The 13,333-nt window shown below is 36.7% G+C and overlaps 1 protein-coding gene across 1 annotated transcript; it reads right to left on the reverse strand.

The window, feature by feature from the left end:
• Nucleotides 1-2,092: 2,092 nt before the first annotated feature.
• LOC121372456 (fork head domain transcription factor slp2-like) lies at nucleotides 2,093-3,884 on the reverse strand. Its single transcript, XM_041498766.1, has one exon. It carries the CDS (start codon nucleotides 3,721-3,723, stop codon nucleotides 2,437-2,439), a length of 1,287 nt encoding a protein of 428 aa, XP_041354700.1. The 5' UTR covers nucleotides 3,724-3,884; the 3' UTR covers nucleotides 2,093-2,436.
• Nucleotides 3,885-13,333: the final 9,449 nt, after the last annotated feature.

Genomic DNA, 13,333 nt, shown 5'->3' on the forward strand with positions numbered 1-13,333 from the left:
ATCCATCCTTCCATTCATCCATCCATCCATTTATTTATCTGGCTGCCAGGCATGTACTTTCACCCTAACTCACTAGCACCTCACGAACACTACAAAACATTACTAGTAAAAGTGAAATGTGCTCGTTATGTCCGAAAAAACGAAGCACATTCCAATTCCATCATATAACGTAAACAAATTAATACACTACTATAGTGCACATGTACTTTGACAATGGTTGGTTTAAAGAATTTGTTCTGTTAAAAAGTTGTTATTTTTAAAAGGTCTTTTCTATATGTGGGGCATTTCATAGTATTTGTTCCGCTACTATGAAAATAAAAAGTATTAAATTTACATGGAAACTTTACATCATATGAAAGTAAACATCATAATTGTCTTGAATATGTAAAATTTAGACATGTACACTACACCAGGGAGACTTTGTATGGATTTTTTCGTCAACAAATTAAATAAATCGAACGTGACCTTAAAATTCTACAATAATGACGGATGTGACATATTTGTAATGGACGTGACATAAGAATATATATTTGCCAAGATTTTGACAGTTTAATCAAAAGAAAATTATTTACCATAGGCATAGAAATCTTCATATCATTGTAAGTTGTGCCTAACATTTTTAGTCATGAATTTTGTAATTAGTTTATTGATTGTTATGACTAATTTGAAATGTCGTGTCCGTCATGTTTTTGATAATAAAAGTTTAGTTTTATCTAAAAATTATAAAGTTAAAAAACAAAACATCATATATTTTCCCACTTCTTTATCTGTTTTAAAACATAGTGAATTTTAATTTTGATGAATTTCATATCAAATTGATGAAAATAATATTTGTGACGATTTGTCAAAATTTTGATTGATTAAACATATGAATTGTTTTCAGTCACATTATTAATTTCAAAAGTGGGTGATTTTATAAGCTTAGAGATTTTCATATCAATGTGCATGGAATAACTAGTGGACAAAATTTGATTTCTTCTCATTTTAATTTAAGTTAGGGGTAAATAATAAATTTCACCCAGACCTTGCCTTTACACTGTATGGGATATTATACTAGTATCATATATAGTTAAGATTTGTTTTTACATTATAAAGTTTAATCAGATGTCATCATTATATTTTGTATCAGGATTTCTATGATTTTATGAGGTAACTTTGAATCTTTACAAAATGTCACGTCCGTCACGTCACGTCCGTCACGGTACCTTTATTGATTAATTATCGATTATTAAATTATATCAACTGTCTATTTATTTTCTCTGCATGTCATTGCAAAACAACCTAGTAACCTAAACAAATAATTATTGGGATATAAAATAGAATATATAGGAAAGCAGAGTTTATAGGTTGAACTTGCAAAACACTTTCTTGTGTCCAAACGATGTCATGTCCGTTACACTCATTAATATGTAAATTTATCCAAAAATACAAGTACAAAATATTATTTTCTTGGGTGAAGTAAACATCTATAATATGGTTTCTATTAATACAAAATGCAAAGAAAAGCACGCACAAGTTCCCATGGAAACTTAGTTTTATGGTGTCAAAATGTCACGTCCGTCACGAAACAAGACCATGAAAATGTTCTTTAACAGGACTGTCATGAGTTTGTAACCCGTATAAGATGTTTCTGACTAACACAGCCTTTTGTCGACTACAATTACATGTTTAATAAATGTTCTTGTTTAGAACACCAGTGGCGGTATATCCAGAGTGTTTGTAACCGTTTGCTTATGTTTGTAGCAGTCAATTTTTCATTTTATTTTTAATATTTAGTTTTGGATACGTACGACCTTGTTGAAAGATAAATTAGACTACTACCAACAGGAAGACAGCAAACACCTTGTTTATACAGACATTGGTGTTTTAAACAAGAATATGTCTTTAATAGTATTGTCAGTAGTAAACATATTACAATGGCACCAAACTCAGGATAGTCCTTTTAATAAATCTGAATTATATTCTACCCTTGTCAATCTTTGAACATGGCAGATGCATATTAACTTTAAAGAGTAACACTTAAATAAAGTAATATTGTTAAAATGTTTTAAACTAAAACATTTATAAACGTAATGTCATTTCTTTCTTTTGAAATATATTTTTATTAATTTAATAACTGCAACATAAAATAATAAATACATGTACACATATATTGCTTGTTACAATAAACAAAAATATTCCAATGTTCCGAAACCAAAAATGTTTTGCTCAAAAGTTGTCAAATTGTGCTCAGTCTTACAGTGGTGTCATGCCATTAAAACAAAATCTTTAACCACAAAACTGACGTGAAAATGTCTGTGTTGTCCAACAAACACAATTTCCACCAACAATCCATACTTACATTCTTCACAGAATGCTGTTGCAGTGTCTACTACTCCAACCAACTGACACATCATAGAGTCAAAACCATTGCAGTTCTCGAGTATTGTTACCAAACTATGGTTTATCGTTTACATTAACAGGAGTAAAAGGCGAACTGGGCGAGGACACCAGACCAGGGTTCATATCAGAGTATCTTGTGTGGGCTCCGTACGGTGACAAGTTCGACTGCTGGCCCAGTGACCCTGACCGCATGTGTTGATAAATGTCAGCACCTCCTAGTCTGGGGTCCAGGCCTTGAAAGCCTCTCAGCAAGATGGATGCGCGCCAGACATCAAAGGCTGAGTCGGGTTTTCCCATACCCCCGAACAGTAACGGTGGTTGTGAACTCTGCGAGGACACGCTGGACTCGGGAGATATTGAACTTCCTGAAAGTATCTTGTCCACGGAAAAACTCAGTCCTTTCTGAATAATTCTGTCGGCCTGTGTTGGTAGAGCTGGAACCTGTATCGGATACCTCTGATACTGCATGGCTGAATACCGTCCACCCGCTACCGAGAAGCCAGGCAGAGAGTACAGAGGGGTGCACGTCGTGTAGGGATTGAATCGATCGGCTGGGAACGGGTACGATGAAGGCGTAAAGGGTGAGAAACCCACCCTCTTGAGCGCTGCTAGTCTGCTCCTTGACGCCAGGGTCGATCGTCGTCGTAGCTTCCCGGTGGTGCCACCGATGAAGACGTCGTCACAAGAAGGGTCGAGCATCCAGTAGTTTCCTTTCCCCGGGTCGTCATAGTGACGAGGAACTTTGACGAAACACTTGTTCAGACTGAGATTGTGTCTGATGGAGTTCTGCCAGCCCTGCTTGTTGTCCTTGTAGTACGGGAAGTTCTTCATGATGAACTCGTAAATCTGACTTAGGGTCAGTCGCTTCTCGGCGCTACTTCGGATCGCCATCATGATCAAGGCGTTGTAAGAAAACGGAGGTTTCTCCGCCTTCTTCTCCTCCTGCTGTTTCTTGTCGTCGCCTTCAGCTTCAGGTTTATTATCGTCTGCTCGTTTGTTCTCGTCTGCCGCGTCGCTCTCGTAGTTCTTGCTGTCGTCTGTCACATTCAAACTGTCGTCTGTCACATTCAAACTCTCGTCTGCTTCCACCAGACGGCGATCCTCCGTTTCGTTCCCGCCAGAAACACAGTTGATATTGTCAGACTTGTTGTTCTCGCCCAACACGTCAATGAACGTATCGTCCACAGCCCCCTCGCTGTTCTTCCGGGTGTTACCAGAAACCACGTTATCGTCTGCGTTATCGTCATCGTCGCTTTCTCTGTCGGTGCCGAGCATACGACGGATGCTGAACGGGTTCAGAGACCGTTTCAGTGGCCGACTTTTCTCTTGCATTTGGACCATGACCGAACTTGAGGAGACAATAATCGTCCAATCTTCCAATTTTCTAACTTGAAGAGTTTACTCCGCGGGTGCGAACTAAATGAATGTCTTGCACCTTGTATTGAGCTCAATCACTATGGAAAATCCGTCGCAAGCCGTTCGTGTAGTCAATCTCTCTCCAATTATTCCCTTCCTCCCGCCCGATTGGACTTCAATGCAAGCTGTTAAAGAGCAATGAATATAAGCCCCGCCCATTTAGTTGATGCGGTTCTCTGACTGGTTGTTGCGGATCAGTGGCAAAAGCCGTTGTCAGTTTCAATGAGTAAATAATTTACAGACGGCGACATTGCTCAAATACCTCATGGTTGTTGGAGGGATATGTAGAATTGTTTGTTCGTTATTGAAATCTAACACGATACATTTAGACTTACGGGATTAAATTCAAATCGAACGTTCATTTTTTTAAATATAGAAATGAAAATAAAGATACATTATTTGTATACAGGAAAAGAAAATATATTAAATATTCTGTTTTACACTAATACATGTACAGGTATAATTAATAATGCATAAATAATAAACATTGTAGACAGTTACTAATAATTAACAAAATAATAACGAATAAGAACCTATTGTCTAACAAAGAAAGTAAAACAATAGGTACTCATGAAATGAACAGGTTAATAACATTATATAGCGCCATAACTATAGAGATGAAATTAGAATGCCAGACATTCATGTAACTCCTTCGGATTATTGTCGAAAAATATAATTTGTCAAACAAAATTTAAATATATACAGTTCATATGAAGGTACATGTACAATATCACAATGAAATATGTACTTAGAACAGTTTTACACAAACGTGTGACAGTAGGTATATTAAGTAATGATGACCCCCATCCCCACCGTTTTTGAACCGTTATTGGATGTAAGCACATTAAACCAGTTCTACCAACCAGAATGGAATAGAAAAGAATAGATGTTTAACGACACCCCAGCACTTCTACCTACCAAAACTTGTTTTAATGTTTAAACACCCCTGCCCCTACCCCCCAGTTTCCGACGCCTATGCACCTTCAATATCATTTGATACTTTTAAATGTACTGATTAAAAAAAATATCTCTGCTTTATCTGAAAGTCCTGTCACCATGTGTCTTCATTTTTAAAATGTGTATATAGCTATTTTGAATTATGTCTGTATATATTCTACAAAGAACTCCTGTTGTCATCTTGTCACTGTAAATACCTGTTGTAAAATCATTCCTCATATGCTGTCGTTTCACGGCCTTAGTGTACCGAAATAAAGTTTCACAGTTTCAAAGTTTCAAAAAAGAATGGTGATTTAGATCTACACGTGAAAAGAAGGCGAAGAGTCTCGTCCATGTAACGTCGAAATCAGTCTCAGAACCCAGCCGTGCCAAACAACTTCATAATGTAAGATTCAGTTTCTAAATATATATTTACAAAAAACTTAGTACCAGTTTTAGATTGGTTAATTATGCATATGGTAGTTCAGTTTGTTAAATTTAAATACATCTTTTTAATATTGAACGTATTTTGACAATATGTTTTATTTATGCAATACAGAAGTTTTGTGCTTCTTTATGACATGTTATGAACTAAGAGAAAGGACTAATTGCTACAAAAATAGTCTACGTCCACTTACGTTTTACTATTTGTTTTGTAATGGTGTAAACAAAATAACTTTTATTGAAAAGAGAGAGAGAGAGAGAGAGAGAGAGAGAGAGAGAGAGAGAGAGAGAGAGAGAGAGAGAGAGGTGGGGAAAGGAGAGAGTGTGGGAGGGAGGAGAGGGTCAGAATTTCGAGCTAATAATTATTTACATGTATAGCAAAACACTAAGTTTAGTTATTGCGTGTGTGGATGTGTGTGTGTGTGTGTGTGTGTGTGTGTGTGTGTGTGTGTGTGTGTGTGTGACTGATGTGTGTGTGCGCGTGTGTGTGTGTGCGCGCGTTTGTGTCGCATTTTCAAATAAAACTAGTACTAAGGCATAAAATATAGTTATGCACTTTATGCCAATGACCTTTGTAAGCGGCTGACTTGACATTTTTGTGATGTCACAGCTGTGCATGCGATCTTTATAGCAGGTGTGAAATTTAATATTTACAGTACAGTTTATTTTATATGGATAATAAACGATGCTTACTCTACTAGTAACTGTATAATAATGTTGCTGTGTACAACAGTTTGGTTTTGTAAACATAATGTGAGTACAATACAGAATACGGAACGCAACAATCGATGTTTCCATTTTTTGTCTCAGCCAATCTTGGATATATTCTAAAATGGCTACCAAAAATTTAAATTGTAACCTGTGTGTCGCAAAACTAGAATGCAGCCTAAATCATGCAACCTAAAATATCCCCTAATAGCTAAAAATCGTATATATAATATGTTTTCCATTTCAAGAAACGTTTGAAAATGTTTTATGTTAGGCATTTAGAAACTAAAACTGCATTATGGTACAGTGCTGACTAAAATGGCTAATTCATTTGTTTTTATAAACGTTGTAAAAATAATTGACTTGGCAGTAAAAAGCTGTGTTTCAAAATATTTTGGCACCTGAAAATTGCCAAAAAAGTTGGTTTCGTTTGCCAAACGATCAGACCAGTTTAAGTTTGCCTAAATCATAAACTCATTCGTACGATAATTTCAAACATCGTACACTAGTAGACGGCTGTAAGAGAGGAGCACAACATGATATGAGTTACCAGTGCCGGTAATGTTTTACGCGTAACATAAATAGTCTACACTGCTTTACATTTCCATGAGACTGCAGTCTGTGACAGACGTGTATTGGTTTGAAACTACTACATGCATATTGCACAGACAACAAATTCTATTATTCTTGTCAATATTGTGGTATCTGCCCGTTTCTATAAAGTGATTATGGAAAGATAATCTATATTTACTCAAAATATGTTTGTATTTCAGGGCGACAGGTTTCTGAAGGTAAGGTTGTAAGCAATAATTATTAACAACGAATTTGTATAACAGACATTTTGGAGAATTGTTGAATATAGCAAACATAGATTGGATAAATTGATCAGTCATTCGCTGTTTGAATAGTGATATAAATGTACTGCAATTTTCTACATTTTGATTGTACCATATGTTACCAAAACCATTAGTGAGAAGCAGGTCTCGTATTTGACTAACCCAGTTAACAGAACGTGGTTTTCTTATGCACTCGTCATATAGGGTGGTATAAGACTCTTTCAAAATACAGTTATTTGTATTCACCAAATTTATCCAATATTTAACAATACGAATGTTCCTACTTATGTACAAAGGTGATCTACCTAATTCAAAACAGACCATCATATTAGTAGTGCTCCTTTTCACGCCTAAAATACGTTTACAGAATTGTAAATGAAAGATCTCGTGACTATTTGCTTTGTTAAAACCCCAGACTTCACAGCCATAATTTAAAATACTGCTAACATATGTATCCAACAGCGATAGTAATGTTTCTAGTTACTAGTTTTACCAAATAGAGCAGCCATAGCTTTTCTACCTTGGTTGCATATTACCTTGTAGGCAGTATTACATTGGCAATTATAATGAAGACAGACTTCGTAGATTAAAGTAAAGTTTGTTTTGTTTAAGGACACCACTAGAGCACATTGATTTATTAATCTTCGGCTATTGGATGTCAAACGTTTGGTAATTTTGACATATAGTCTTAAAGAGAAAATCCGCTACATTTTTACATTAGTAGCAAGGGATATGTTTTATGCACCATCCCATAGATAGGTTAACACAGACCATGGCCGTTTATATTCCAGTCATAGTGCACTGGCTGGAAATAGCCCAATTATAGGCATGCGACCAGCTTTGTTGAACTATCTCTTTTATTCGTACAAATTTACGATTTGGGAAGCTCTGTTTTGATACCTCTGAACAAACCCCTTTGTCTATTCCCATTTCTTTCGCCTCTTCAATCCATATCCGCTCCTGTTTTATTCAGCAAATTATATTTGTCATATTAAAACAAAAATCAGTTCCGTCTACGTTATTTTATTTTTCTTCCGCTTTCACTCTTCTAAGTGGAAGGTAGATAACACACGATTTCTATATTCCCAATCTGATTAAGCACAGAGTAAACAGCGATAGAGACAGCTATAACAGCAACCGGTTCCCATCGCTGTAGCGAACCACACTTCAGATTTAGTTACAAGCGCAATGCTGTCCAAATAAACTCGGCTCTGCATCGACCGTGGAGAAATAGTTACGTTGTCTTACTACCGGTATAAACACAAGATCAACAGCGATGTATTTCTGATAAAACAGAAATATTTTGTAAATTCAAAATGAATACATCAGTTTTCCGTTTAACGTGTATGTAACGGTGTTGTAGTTTGTATGAAATTACTACAGGGAAGTGGAGATCAAAGGAAGCTTTTGGTTTTCTTGTTTGAAGGGTTACGGAGACCAGCATCTGTGAATACGACGGTGATATCAATCTACCGACATGTAATTTCCGATTTAATTCATAATGGTGAAACTATTACAAGAAGGCGCCAATTTGTCCTGTTCCATTTATATGTTCTTTGTTTTTGTTTGCTTTTGTTTGCATATTACTGTTGGGATTTTTTCGGAGGGGGGGGGGGGGATTGGGGGATTGATTGGTTTCTTTGGGGGGAAGTGATGGTGGTGGGGTTGTTATTTTATTTTATTTTTGTTGTTGTATTTATTTATTATTAATTTTTTTAATTTATTTATTTATTTGTTGTCGCGGTGGGTTTTTTTGTGTGGTTATTTTTGCTTCTTTGGCGTCTGCTTTTTTCTCTTGTTTATTTATTTCATTATTTCATTATTTCACTATTTATTATTTTTAAATATTTAAAAACAAATGTTTACTATAAGTTTGTTTTTTTTTAGGAATTTTTTGTTTGTTTTGTTTTAGTTGTTTAAGTTATAAGCAACTATTTCTTTATGCTTGGTTAACGAACAGACGAAGAGACAAATGAATGGATGTAGGTCATAGTGGATATGTGAATATTCGTTAATTTCATTTCATTTCAACTTATTTTCGTGCTTATATCCAATTAAGGTTCAAGCACGCTGTCCTGGGCACACACCTCAGCTATCTGGGCTGTCTGTCCAGGACAGTGGGTTAGTTGTTAGTTGGTTGGTTAGAGGTTAGTGAGAGAGAAGAGGGTGTAGTGGCCTTACACCTACCCATTGAGCCCTTAAGAACTCGCTCTGGGTGGGAGCCGGTACCGGGCTGCGAACCCTGTACCTACCAGCCTGTAGTCCGATGGCTTAACCACTGCGCCACCGAGGCCGGTCTATTCGTTAATTGTTGATTAATTATACAGTAAACATCACAGTCTGTTTATTACAGTCAGTTTACATATTATCATTACTAATGCAAACAATGTGAATATTGTAGTGAAGGGTGTTATATCCATCAAGCGAATATTAATGACCTGTTAAATAATGAGAATAATGTTCTATCAGGGCAGTACCATGCAGCTGGCAGGGGAGAGGCGCGGGATTCAACTCAGTCGGTTGAGTGCTTGCTTGAGGTGCTTGCGTCGCAGGATCGAACTACCTCGGTGGATCCATTCAATTACTTGGATTTTTCTTGTTCCAACCAGTGCACCACAACTGGTCAAAGGGCGTGGTATGTGCTTTCCTGTCTGTATGAAAGTGCATATAAAAGATAACTTGCTGCATGAGGAAAAATGTAGCGGGTTTCCTCTGAATACTACGTGTCAGAATTACCAAGTGTTTGACATCCAATAGCCGATGATTAATAAATCAATGTGTTCTAGTTGTGTCGCTAAGCAAAACAGAATTTAACTTGTTTAACTGTCTCCGAAATAAATACCAAGCGTCTCTTTTAGTTCAACAGTATTCTTTTCGTCTGGCCCTGTAATATAGTGTTTGGTACTTTTTACGGAACGTAATTTATTTCAACTTTCATTGGCCATTACGTGGGTGTCATGGAGTAGGCGGAAAATGTGTTTTGCAATAAAAATTGGGAGTCTGGTGTGAATCCTAAAACCTATACCCAGCGGCTTTATTACGAATAATTACTCCATTTCTAACGTTTTTATACGTCTCTTTATGATGATTTATACCATTAATTGTGATTTGGTGTTGAAATTGACACTTTTCTGCTGAACTTTGAAATCAAATAATTAATTGTCAAATATAATTATGTCTCTTCTGTAGAGAGATATTAACTTGGATATTGTAAAGAATTTGTTGTTTTCATTTCAAACTCTCTTGCCAAGACACCAGGCAGTCTTGTTTTCTGATCTAGCTCAGTCGGTAGAACGCTCACGTGAAGTGCTTGGGTCGGAGGATGAAACCCCTTCGGTGGCCCCATTCTCTGACTGTTCCCCCCTCCCTCGACCCAACCAGTGTACATTATGTAATATGGACGATATCGGAGATGAGTTTCATTATCTATTTATATGTAATAAACTCAAAGAAGCGCGAATAAGACTGCTAAACAAACATTATTTTGTGAGACCTAACGTGATTAAAATGAAAGAACTCTTCAACTGCAGACGTATCAGTACTCTTACAAAAACTGTGAATTTATTAATATTATAAAGAGTAACTTTTCCTCCTGAAAACCTATTTCATTTTGCTTGATTTTCTGTTATTGGTATATTTTTTAAATTATATACCTATTTATGTTCATATATATATATATATATATATATATATATATATATATATATATATATATATATATATTACAGAGATATGACTCTTGCAATCTTGACGTATGTGTATATATGTTTGTTAGATGTATATAATCACTCTGATGCTACCGGTTGGTGGCCTTGAGCGAAATAAAGATCTGTTCTGTTCCACAACTGGTATATCACAGGTCGTGCTATGTGCTATTCTGTCTGTGGAAAAAGTGCATATAAAAGATACCTTGCTGACAATAGGAAAATGTAGCGGGTTTCTTCTGAAGACTACGTGTCAGAATGACCAAATGTTTAACATACAATAGCCGATGATTAAAGGGCCTGTCCTGAGTTAGTAGTCATTGTAAGATGTTTCCACTAACAGAGCCTTTAGGCGACTAAATGTATATATTACAGTCGTAGACCCTAGTTTCAGCCCGTGAAAATGGACACTAAATTTGGTAAATCTACAAACGTGTAACATATCGGAATAAAGTTACAATAGAGTGTTATATGTGATGTTGAAAAGGGGAAATACCTTTACAAATAAAATAGACCTCTTCGCCATCACCGTTACTTCTCAGAAGTACATGCGTTTTTCAAAATATGAAAAATGCATTTCTTGGTATTAGAAACACGAGGATAACCAGAAGCACTTTGGTTGTACGGAAATGGATAATCTAAACAATAGAATTTAAGTAGTGTCTGATTTCAATTATCAAAAACGGATATAATAATGAAAAATACGCCAGAGTGTTTAAAATCTAGGGCTGTCACTTTAAATACATTTTATTGTCTTGAATACCAGTGTCTGTATATCCAGTGGGTTCGTTAATGTTTGTAGCAGTCATTTTTTATTTTTCTCCTTAATATATATATTTTTCGTACGTACAAAATTATTTGACGGTAAAATCCGGCTTGGGCTACCACAAACATTAGAACAACAACACACGCCTTCTTTATACAGACACTGATATTTTAAACATGAATATATCATTAATATGTAACTTTAGACATCAAAAAAGTATCCCTGTAATTAATTATTGTGCTCTACTGGTGTCGCTCAACACAACACACGCTACCCATTGTGACATTGTATGGTCAAGCATGGATTCCGCCGTTATGTATACAGGTCATTAAATTAGTGGCTCTCCCTTCTGCATTGTAAACGACACATAACAGTCATGTATATACATATGTGATAGTTTAACAACATGATATCGGTTTTGTGTGAATATACTGCGCTTAGGTCTGTTCAAGAATGATTATCTGTATTCACCACATTAGCTTAGCCAGGATTTTAAATTGGGGGGGGGGGGGGGGGGGGGGGGGTCATGGAGTACCAGGTAAGTCTTATGAGTCGTGTTATGGGGAAAATATAAAATGAGGTAATGCCCATGTCCATGTCCATGTCCACCCACACCCGTACCCCACTCCCCGCCCGGCTATGCCAATAATTTGTATTTTTAAAAATCCAAAACATCCGCCACCCATAAGATCTTCAAGTGTCTCAACCATGTGATCATGTTACTTAACTTCGACACGTAGCAATAATCGTCTCAGGAACAGTTTAGCATATAGATAACGGTAAAGTGGGAAATAAACACACGTCACGATAACCCGGGACTGGCGTTATCATAATGATGTATCCCTGTTTATTATCCCCCTTTCCTGCGTCAACGAGAGCGTGCGACGCTAACGTTCGCGAACTATTTGACTGACTCCCATTGTGGTCATTAGGTTTAATGTGAAGCGTATAAACCAGTCTAGCGATAATGTTGTATAGGCGCCAATGAACGAAGTTTGGGTAAGTGGTCACCGTACTTCGGTAGATACAACAGCTATGTTGGCCGGTGTGGCGCAGATAGTTGGAGAGACAATACCTAGGATGTGGACATGAACGATCTCTCTCTCTCTCTCTCTCTCTCTCTCTCTCTCTCTCTCTCTCTCTCTCTCTCTCTCTCTCTCTCTCTCTCTCTCTCTCTCTCTCTCTCTCCCATCATATATCTCCCCCTCAACTTTTATAAACAATAACCTATATGTTTGAATTTATTTTGCTACTTAATTTAACATCCTTGCCCTTAAGTTTTCCTCTCCTACCATTTTTGTAGCACATCCACTATTCCCCATTAACGATTTGCTGTTGGGTTTGGCTCACCACTCGAGAGAATACAGAGTGGTGGTTTCTAACATTGTAAGAGACACTCTCATTCCGCAGTTTTCAGAATTGTTGTTCATTTTAATCATTTTAGCTATTTCTTCTGAATTACACTTAATTAAATTTTAATCACACAAAATCATCTCATTACAAATTTATTATAACTCAGAAAAACATCCTTTTAAAAACATCCTTTTAAATTACAAAAATGTGTTAATTTGTCAAAAACAACATCATTTAATTACTTCCAAACATGTTCGATGCATGTGTTATTGTTCGTCGACAACATCGTTATGAGAGGAAATCTAATCGCATGTCACTGCATTGAGAGTGCGTGCGTATTGCCGATCGATCTGTTTCCGCGGGTGTCATCATTACTGGAATGACAGCGTGTTGGTGGTGCCACTCCGCCTGTATGGCTATAGCGCCAGAACTAAACCCTGCTTTTTTCACAGTCGCAGACGACGCGGAGATTCAACACTATCATTAAGAGGCCGGCAGAGGAAGTCAAATAAGTCGCTAATGAGCGGTCAATTAGCTAACAGTGGCGGAGAGTCTAAAATCAGCTTGCACGATATCCACAAATGATCAATTAATTTGGAAAAACTCAGACATGTTCCGCGTGTAATTGTCGTCTTGTCCAAGTGAAGGATATTAATTGAAGACGGGAATCATTTAGGTGACAGAAAACATTGGCGACCCTTCCGCAAATAAGAGTTTTAGGACAATTCCACTTGCAAAACATGGCTGTCATCAAAGCAGCAGTCAGCCATGTTAGCCAATAACGACAA

Source organism: Gigantopelta aegis, chromosome 4 (genome assembly GCF_016097555.1).
Source record: "Gigantopelta aegis isolate Gae_Host chromosome 4, Gae_host_genome, whole genome shotgun sequence".
In the NCBI taxonomy this organism is placed as follows: Eukaryota; Metazoa; Mollusca; class Gastropoda; order Neomphalida; family Peltospiridae; genus Gigantopelta; species Gigantopelta aegis.